Source organism: Epinephelus lanceolatus, chromosome 21 (genome assembly GCF_041903045.1).
Source record: "Epinephelus lanceolatus isolate andai-2023 chromosome 21, ASM4190304v1, whole genome shotgun sequence".
NCBI classification, from domain to species: Eukaryota; Metazoa; Chordata; class Actinopteri; order Perciformes; family Serranidae; genus Epinephelus; species Epinephelus lanceolatus.
In genome coordinates, this window is record NC_135754.1 from 19,977,169 (window position 1) to 19,987,088 (window position 9,920).

The 9,920-nt window shown below is 42.8% G+C and overlaps 1 protein-coding gene across 1 annotated transcript; it reads right to left on the minus strand.

Moving 5' to 3' along the window:
* Window positions 1–438: 438 nt before the first annotated feature.
* znf281b (zinc finger protein 281b) lies at window positions 439–7,029 on the minus strand. Its single transcript, XM_033611503.2, has 7 exons — window positions 6,890–7,029; window positions 4,142–4,666; window positions 3,876–3,989; window positions 3,577–3,700; window positions 2,719–2,802; window positions 2,521–2,639; window positions 439–2,197 (listed from the first exon to the last, which is right to left on the minus strand). Exons 2-7 carry the CDS (start codon window positions 4,592–4,594, stop codon window positions 578–580), a joined length of 2,514 nt encoding a protein of 837 aa, XP_033467394.2. The 5' UTR covers window positions 4,595–4,666; window positions 6,890–7,029; the 3' UTR covers window positions 439–577.
* Window positions 7,030–9,920: the final 2,891 nt, after the last annotated feature.

Consider the following 9,920-nt stretch of genomic DNA (forward strand, 5'->3'; position numbering starts at 1 on the left):
CCACAAAAACAAAATCAAAGCTTTGTAGTCTCAAAGTACACCTGTAAAAACTGTGCTAATTGCATCTCATAATACAAAGTCTTATTACACAATTTTGCCTATTTTCCTGAGTTAATACGTTTCTTGTAACAGACAATATATACTTTTTTTGCCATTTGAATTCTGGGCCTTTCCCTGCCACAACTGTTATTATTGAAATTATCAACATTATTCATTATTACTTTACAATGGTATGATGATTGGTAAAACACATGGGTTCAGAAAAAGAAAAAAAAAAGAAAAACAAGCAAGTTTATAGCTACCCTCTAAATGTTTTAAATTACATTTAAATCTACGGTACGTTCATATCAAAATCACTACTCTTAAACAAAAAGCGACTAAATACATAATAAAAATGAGAATATTTAAAAAATTGCATTTGAGGCCATGAAAGACCCTCCCTGGTCATTTTTGTATTAACATTTAATGGCAGTGTTTAAAAAACAAAACTTTGCTACAAGAACAAAATTAGGATGGGTATAGGGACCGTATGGACAGTAACAGAACAGCCCCCTACTGGATTCACCTCGTTTGACCCTTATCTGAAACTTTGGCTTGTCTGGGTTTTTGATCCTGTACTCACTGGCTCACTGACGTCAGCTAACAAACTGGTATACCCTGAGAATTCTGACACTGGAGTCCGTATTCGGTGATCGACCTCTGCCCCAGGATCACTGCCATAGCTCAGAGGGGTCCGCCGCCCTGACTTGAACTGGGAGCCAAAGGCCTGGGCGAAGTTCTCGATCTGGTATGTGGTTTCTTTAGGGGGGTTCAGTGGGGACAGGTCTGGGTAGCTGGAGCCATTGGTGGGTGCAGCACCCCCTCCAGCCTTGGGCTGCTGCCCCTTGGAGCCCTCTGCTGAGGCAGTCAGGTCCTGGGGAGGTAGGTTGAAGGCGCCAGGGGAGTGCTGCTTCTCCAACTGGTCAGTCAGCTCCTGAGATGGAGTCAGCTGCTGGTGGCTAGTAGGTTCCAAGCTGAGGTGGTAGCCTGCCTGGGAGGGGGAGCCGACGAGCATGCCATAGTGGGACTTGGAGGACGAGGAGGAGGAGTTTGATGAGGGGGCGACGATGGGCAGTGGGGAGGAGACAGCAGGTGGATATCCACAATCCAGGGGGGATGTGGTGTATACGTGTTTGTCTGAGAACAGGGGCCCCGTGGGACTGGAGCTGCTGGACAGGAGCGGGAAAGGCCCCGTTGGACCAAGGCTGGGGAAGGGTCCACTATGGCTGGTGCGCTCCAGGGCCTGCAGGAGGAACTTTGAGTACTCGCTCATCACTGCTGTCTTGTCACCACCGTTGGGAGAGTCATCCTCCAGCTCTGGGGTAACAGGGGCTGCTGGCTGGAGGTCTACATGGTGTGGGTGGTCTGACAGGTCAAATGTCACGTCATGGTGGTGTGTCCCCTCTGGCTTATGGCTATAATGGTCTAGCAGGCTTTGCAGTACCTCATCTGGAATGCCCGACTTGTCATGTTTGAGTTCCAAAGGCGAAGAGTCCAGCATGGCCAGCGTGGGCTCTGGCCCCAGGGAGCCCTGGATGACACTGCTGCCCTGGGGTGCCATGTGAAGTGAGCCAGCTCCATAGTCATTGTTAACCGCATGGAGGTAGCGCCGCTTTTTCACAAACTGCATTGCATCATCGTAGTTGCTGCTGGTGGTAGGCCCCTGCTTGTTGCCCCCGGCTCCATGGAGCAGACCCATGTTATCGAGGCCGGCACCCTCCACATGATCCATGTGGCTGGGCTTCTGGCCCAAACGTTTTTGTCCATCAGCACTGTCATCCAGAGAGAGGAGGCCCTTGTCCATGCCCTTGCGGCCAGATTTTTTAAAGACCAATTTGGGAGTACGTCCCTGCATGGAGGGGCCAGCGCCTGAGGGGTGCTCCATGCTGAAGTCCTGCAGGCCCAGGTCACGGGCCATCCCCCCAGAGGACGAGGCTGATGCTGAGGCATTCTTCTTCCTCTTGCGCTCACCGCCCTCGCCGTTTTTGGACTTGGCCCTCTTGCGTCCGGAGGTGGTAGAGTTTCCCTGAGTGAGTGAATAGCTGCCCTGGCCTAGCTCCGCTTCGCTGAGCTCCAGCATGTTTGGGTCCAGGCCCTTCTTTATGGCTTCTCCACAAGTCCGTTTGTGCTTCAGTAACCGGTCTGTTCTTGAGAAAAACTAAAAGTGGAGAAAAGGCGAGAAGAGAGAAATATAAGCCTAGTTTCTACTGGATAGTCTAAAGCAGTTCTGAAATCCTATATATTCTTATTTTTAACTGCAGAAATACCACTGAATTTCACAAGAGAGCATTACAATCCCTGACCTCTTCTGACACAACTAATCCCATTAAGATAGGGATTTAATTGTGGGAAGTACAGAAAGAAAAAGATTTAGAATAGCCCACATGCTATTGAAAATAATGCACGTTACTCATCACAGCACAGAAAATTAAAAACCAAACAGCAGTAAGCTACTTAGCAAACACACTACATATAACCTACTTGTTGGCAGGTATCGCAGCGATATGGCTTCTCGCCACTGTGTGTCCTTTTGTGTCGCTCCATATGGTACTTCTGGATAAAGCGCATGTTACACTGGTCACAGCTAAAAGGCTTCTCTCCTGCAAAAGACAGATGACAGTGTCAGGCCAACAGCGAAGTGTATATAAACTAACTTTACCTCCAAGTGCAGAAACTCACCACTGTGGATCTTCTCGTGCCGCTGGAGCAGATACTTCTGGATGAAGCTCATGTTACACTGACTGCACCGGAAAGGCCTCTCACCTGTGCGATCAAGAGTACAACCATCCGCTCACCACATTAATTAACTCGCAGTCTGTCACATAACACTAGAGTCACAGTAACAAATGAAGCTTTGGCTTTTTTTTTTTTAAAAAAAAAAAATACACAATCAAAATGAGATGTATGAGACTCGTGTGCGAAACCGTGTAAATTATTCCAAGTAGACTAAAGCTGCATAAAAGGTTGTGTTTTCCTTTGAGTCAGAGCCTTATGAGTTCAGATTCAAAGAGCCAAGTGAGGAATTCCCAGCAAAGAGAATGACTAAGACGTCCAGAAATACATGACTAACCACTGAGTCATCCCTGCTTTCAAGTGAGGCCCCAAACTCTCATGGTGAAGGGGAGATTAGTAACAGTGGAGGGTAGTGAAGAGTGTAATTTGAAATCTGAAATTGATTTTGTTCCGAGAGCGCTGTGTTTATTAGCACTGGGAAATGGTGTTTTTGTGTAACCTTGGCAATGCAACATTATACCTGGCTCCACGCAAATTGATCTGAGGCTGTGTGTAGCAGCATAGTTTCATTACAGTTTTGATTTATCAGCTACATTACAGCCTGACACAAACTTCTCCTATGCTCTTATGTAGCAGAGGGAACAAACACAGCTTCCTTTAAACCTAACGTCCTGACCTAACATCCTGTGTGCATCATCTTGTCAGCAACGGTGCATTTCATGGAGGAAGAAGTAGACGTTGCTGTAGAAAAACTAAAAGTCTCAGGAAAAACTGACGCACTGACAAGCAGCGAAAATCTCTCACCTGTGTGTATAAGCACATGTCTGCGCAAGTGGTAGGAGCTGCGGAAGGCAGCATTACAGTGCTCACAGATATGTGGTTTTGAGTTGGGGGACAGGCAGGCTCCGTCTGCATCCAACATCATGGCCTACAAGGAGAAAACCATGACCAGCCAGGTAAGATATTGACTTCTCCACATCATGTCAGTGCAGCACAAACCTCTAACAGGCTAAAGCATTCCTTCATGTACAGATACTTTCAGCCAAAGAACACATATTTTTCTGTTGTATGAAGAAGATGAGGAAAACAGATGAGTGACTAACCTTTGCAGCATCGTTGCGTTTCCTTCGTGCCTTGCCTCCCTGCCCGTCCCCATTGCTCCTCCGCCCTCTTCTACCTGAGGACTCTTTTGGCTCTTTACCCGGTCTTCCAGGCATCTAAGGACAAGCAACAAGGTAAGTTCTATAAATAGCAAACAGGCACACAAAGCATTACTGTAAGAGGGAAGAAAGGACTATGAATTAAAGTTCAACTAAACATTAACAATGTACCACTTGAAACAATATTTAGAACAACAACTCCTTCTCACCGGTTCTCCAAGGGAACGAACGTTGCTGAGGCTGAGGTCATGCAGGAGCATGTTCTGGTGATTCTGGTGGTGGTTGCCGAAAGACATGTCCGGCATGTCAGTACCACTCTTCCCCGCGCCCCCTCCAACACAGTTCACCCCTACTCCTCCACCCCCGCCATAGAGGGGCATACGGTAATCCAGCTCGCTTAGCCGCTCCTGCTTAATGCCCATGCTCTGGAGGAAGCCCCCTGTGTTCACAGCATTGGCGCCCTGGTGTTCTGGGGGTGAGTCACGCTCTTTCTTGAGGATCATCTCCTGAGGAAGCTCGCCCATGACAGACTGGGAGGCCAGCCGTGTAAAGCTGGTGACGGGCGGCAGGTGGCTGAACATAAGCATACCTGGTGCAAAATTGGGATCCATGCCACCATTGCGCAAAAACTCATTGCCTAATTTGTCTTGGATAATACTCATGGTGGTGGTTTTGCTTTGTGCAGGGAAGAAGGAGGGCAGTAAATCTAAAGAGGAATGCAGGAGGAGAATATCCTAAAAGAGAATATACGAAAAAAAGTCATGTTAAATGTTGATGATTTCAGACATGAGTGTGTATACAACACAATTTCTACATTTTGTTTTAGGTTTTTATCATAACACCTCATCTCTTATAAGTCTTGACAGTTAGAAATTAAGTCACTGCTAGAGAGCTTTCACAGTGTGTACTGTGTGCACGACAATGTTCACTGAATTTCCTCTGCCGCCCTCGCCCATTTATTACTTAATTGGATTTATTAGGTGTTACGTAATGGAAGCCCTGCGAACAGTAACTGGAAACCTTAATGCACAGTTTTCAGAAGACTTAATTCACACTGAGAAAAAAATCAATTAAAAAAACATCTCACTTTGAGCAACTATATGAAACACAACAGAGCATGTTTATAGATAGATCAGTGAAATTAAAAATCATGTTAACAATATTTTGAAATGTAAGCAATATGTATTATAATAATACAGAATCACACAATTTACCATGATGTGTACATTACTTAAAAATATCGAGGCCATTTTTAAATTTTTTTTTTTTTTTAAATCTCAATCTGAACATTAGACTTTTGGCACAGCTTACTTAACATGCCAAAGTATAACTGCTGCTATGATCAGTATGTCATAAATACTTGAAGAAGACCTAACTATTACAATGTACCAAATTCCATATCAAACCCCAAATGGAAAAAAATTAGGTCAGCCATCATGAAAGAACCCAGATTTGTCTACAGGAGCTCCACAGAGACACACACTGTGGATAAATTATATCATTGATCTAGGCTGTGTGAGGGTTTGATGAAGTGACTTCAAGGTAAAAATTGTGAAGCTCTACACTCCATTAAAATACACATTCTGCTCAATATAAGGGGGAAATAATCAAAAGTTGCCTCTGATATATTCAGTCCACATCCCGTATTGTTCTGCTTGGGGCATTTAGCACCACATGTGTCTTGGACTGTCGCCAAAATAAAATCTGTGCAGTAGCTTGATAGCTTTTAGACAGACATCCCTATTGTTTTCACACTTTGATGCATGCTGGACTACGCCGCTTGCCATCTTTGGCTAATAAGCAAACATGAATTAAAAGGCTGGGGGCATTGGTTGCAATATTGGCGAATTAATCGGCTCACTACACTTGCCTAAAACAAACGATATTTAGGTCAAATACAGCCAGACATTTCAGTCAAATTAGGCAGGCGCAGCCGGGTGACTAAGCGGTACGTGTATCGAAACTAGCACATGAGACTGGAATGGGAATTTATTGTTTAGTCTGGACCAGCCGACCATTTGGCTGCGCGACACTGAATTCAACAGAAAGCGGATGAGCTTTTGTGATGCATAACAGTTTGCTAGCTAGTTAGCACGGCGAGCTAGCCGGTTAGCCACAATGAGACACAATCAACGCACCTTTACGTCCTCAATCAAAACAATAGGCTAAGACGCCCTAAAAGCAAAGATGGCTCATTCAAATAAAGACACACCAACACCACCATTGATGTAGTCCCAAATAAGTCGATTAGGCAGCCAATAAATGTCTAATTTGATCCGTTATGATCATGTAACGTAACGTTTAGCCTGTTACATAGTGTTGCTATCAAGCTAGCTAACGCTAAAACACGATTCGTGATTTGATGCTGTAACGCACATCTTGGTTATTTACACAGATGGTATATTAAGGAGAGCATCGTTAAACCTAGCAGCGTGAATTATTTATAAAAATAAAATAACAGTGGATAAGGTGAAATTAAACCGCAGGTTTACGTTAAAGTCAGGCCAGCGGCATAAATTGCTCATTCTCCAATTCCCAAGCTTTGATGACGCTCGTGGAATCAAATCTGTCTGGCTGCGAGCAACGCTGGCGCTCTATTTATTGTTAGCTAACTTTAGCCTGAATCACACCCGGATAACGCTTACCAGCACATTTAGCTAGCAAAACATCCCCTCGGCGGCTGCGGTACATGCGGACTTCAGTTCCAGTGAGCGAGCCAAATAAAACTGTGCGCTTTCAGGCAGCTGTGTTTATAACAATCAGGCTGCCATGAGCTAGCTAGTTAGCTGCTAGCTGCCCCGACTGAAAACCCGCATTACGGCCCATGCAACAGAAACAATGATGCTGGCTCCCACTGCATCTCCCCGTTTGCGCCGAGCCAGACAATTCCGTCGCGTGTATCTCGACAAAGCCAACGCATTCACCACCGATAAAAGTAAATTTAGTTGCCCACTTACCTACACATGACCGCAGTTGGTTTCAAACGTGCCTATATTCTCTCCGTATTCGCCGCTTTGGGGTTTTATTGCCAAAACATTGTTCTCCGGCGGTCGCTGCTTTCGTCCATCTTGTCCTGGCGCGGGGAATTATGGGTGTAGCGGACGGGTCGTGAGAGGAGAGGCGAAGGTTTGAGAGAGGCTCACCGGACAGCACAAGTACTCCTGAGCTCTGAAGTCATGTAAACACACAACACATATTTACATGAACAGGTACTGAAATGCAGAGAGACATGGCGTCGCGAAACTCTTTGTCTTTGTGTGTGATTCAAGACACATTAACATTTCTTATTGGTAAACAGCATCTAAAACTCCTTTATTTTACATTTGTATATAGATTTCATAATGCTTAATTGTTATTAACACTTGTATTACATTATTCCTAGTTAAGTGTTGAGCTTTTTAAATAATTGTTACATTAGGTGTAGGCCTATGTATCAAGGCAGCAATTATATTATATACTGGGGGGACACAAGCCCTCAATATTCAAATATGCTCCAAGTGTCCCACCGAATCTATCTATCTATCTATCTATCTATCTACTCATAATCATACATATACCATATACCATTACTATACCTTCATATCTATACTGAGATGCATGCTGTGCAGTAATTTTACAGACGATATTTCTATATCTTTACAGTTAATACCCATAAAATGTTATTTAATAACCAAGGCTATTATTTGCTTACATCACTAAAATCAGCAGGCTGATATTAGGGACATGTTTCTATTTGGCACAGGCTTTTAATTCCTTTTACACAAAAAACTTTTGCTCAGCAAAGACTGGAAATATGAACGAATAAATTATTTAATATAATTTTAATTTCCTGGGCAATTATTTGCTTAAATCACTGAAATCAACAGGCCTATATTTATGACAGGCCTTTAATTCCTTTTGAGCACGGAATTATGAATTATTCATTTGATCTAGCTCTGACAGACAGCACATCAGAGAGAGAAAGAGTTATGGTACTCGACGATTAAGGCACCCAGCATACTGACACAACACCACTTTATACTGTTAAAACAAGATTCACAACTTGGATGAATGTTTATGAAAAAACCTTCTGATTCTTTTGATCTGAGGACCCTTATGGACTAAAGGAATCTGAATAACTTACAGGGTAATAGAGGAATGGACACATAATTTTCAGGTAGCCAACAACCTTTTTTTACATCAGAAGATTTTGTGCATAAAAAATTAATTGCTTGGCAAACAGACCAGGCATCTAATCGAAACAGGCGTGACTTCCCCCGCTGTGGGATTAATAAAGCCTTATCTTATCTCTTACCTTAAATAAACTTAACAAATTGGCATTGTGCTAATATTACAGTGTACTACAGTTCTGTGTGGCTTTTGCTGATTTGCCGGTTTGTGGGTGCAAATCAGTCAACCATCACTAATGTCAGCTATCATATCATAGCTAAGTTACCTGCAGTTAGTCACACATTCACCCAGTGACCAACAATGCACACAAGAATTCAAATGGCCTTGTACACTTGTACCTGGGCAAATGGCGAATAGATATATTGAATCTTGAACAATGGTGCTCACAGGCGTATATAACTAATGTTAATGTATTTATTGTGTTTAATTTGTGAGACAGACCTCGGGAAGTCTGAGTAAAGTATCTATCTAAAGTATTTATGTTTATGTTGGTGGGTGGCACCCCCAGACACAAATGTACAATGAAATGCAGTGTTGCACAATACCATTGCCCTGCTACAAGTTTTTATCCTTACTCTATAATTTTAAGACTGTTTTACAGAGACTAAGTAAATTGTAGTTGTAATTTAGGCTGTATTTTATAATACCTTGCTATTTTTCATGATTTTTTTTGTCCTTGTATTTCATCCAAGCGGCAGCACAGTATGCTCAGCACAGATCCTACTGACACTCGCACAGATGGGTTTCATATGCACAAAATTAAGGATATGCTGATCCAACTTTTCACTCCAGATATCTCAGATTACTGCTCTGATACCAGTGCTCTCACTCATTAAGACCATTTTTATCAGCTCAGGTAACATGAAGCCAGGGATTGTGGCCCTAAATCTGGAGTTAGAGGACTGGCAGTCCTCTAACTCCAGATTTAGGGCCACACTGATAGAGGAAACTGAATGAAATGTGGATGGGTCAAATTGGCAGATGCCTGATTAACTTAATAAAGGAATTAAATTAGTGCAGCCTTATACAAATATACAGCACTGTAAACTAACCAGGCAAATCAGACAACTACCCCTAAGCCCCCAAACTGCTGGGGGCCCCAAAACCCCAGGCTTCAATTTTAATTGATTTCATGTAATTTGATTAATTACAAATTTTACTATGAAGTTCACTGTTATCCATCATTTCTGTTTATACTGTCCTCACATTGTGCATATTTCTACATAAAAGGTGAGTCAATAGGGGCCAGATTTTCCCCTCTAATTGTTTTATCCCTCACATTGAACAGAATAGTTTCTCTTGGTGAGAGATGGATTCACAATAATGAGAGTGTTCTTTCCTTTTAAATCTTGAAGCACTACTTTAGTTTTTTGGAAGACCTGGTTATTTTGATTGCTTACATAATAATTCTTGAGAGCTTTCCTTTTTCCACTGATGCATTTTCATTTGATAACTAATATCAGCAAATATTAGACAATATAGGACACCAGTTTTTTTCTGCAGTTCACATGGCACTCCTCACATGTTTTTCTGCCAAGAGTCGAGCAAAAACAGTCTTAAAGCAAATCATCTTTAATCATTAACTGAATAAACTTATGTGGCTTTCTTTATCTTCTTGTAATGGCCAGTTATCAGATTAATGACATCGAGTCAGTACGTGGTACGTGCTTCAGAGGAACCTAAAGCAGTAAATGAAATAATAAAATAACAGTTCAATGTGACTGCGGTGCATTACGTGTGAGTTAAGTCATCAGATCCCGCCCCTGTTCGAATTAGGCGACAGATACAAGTATACAGACCTGTTATGTGAGGTACAGT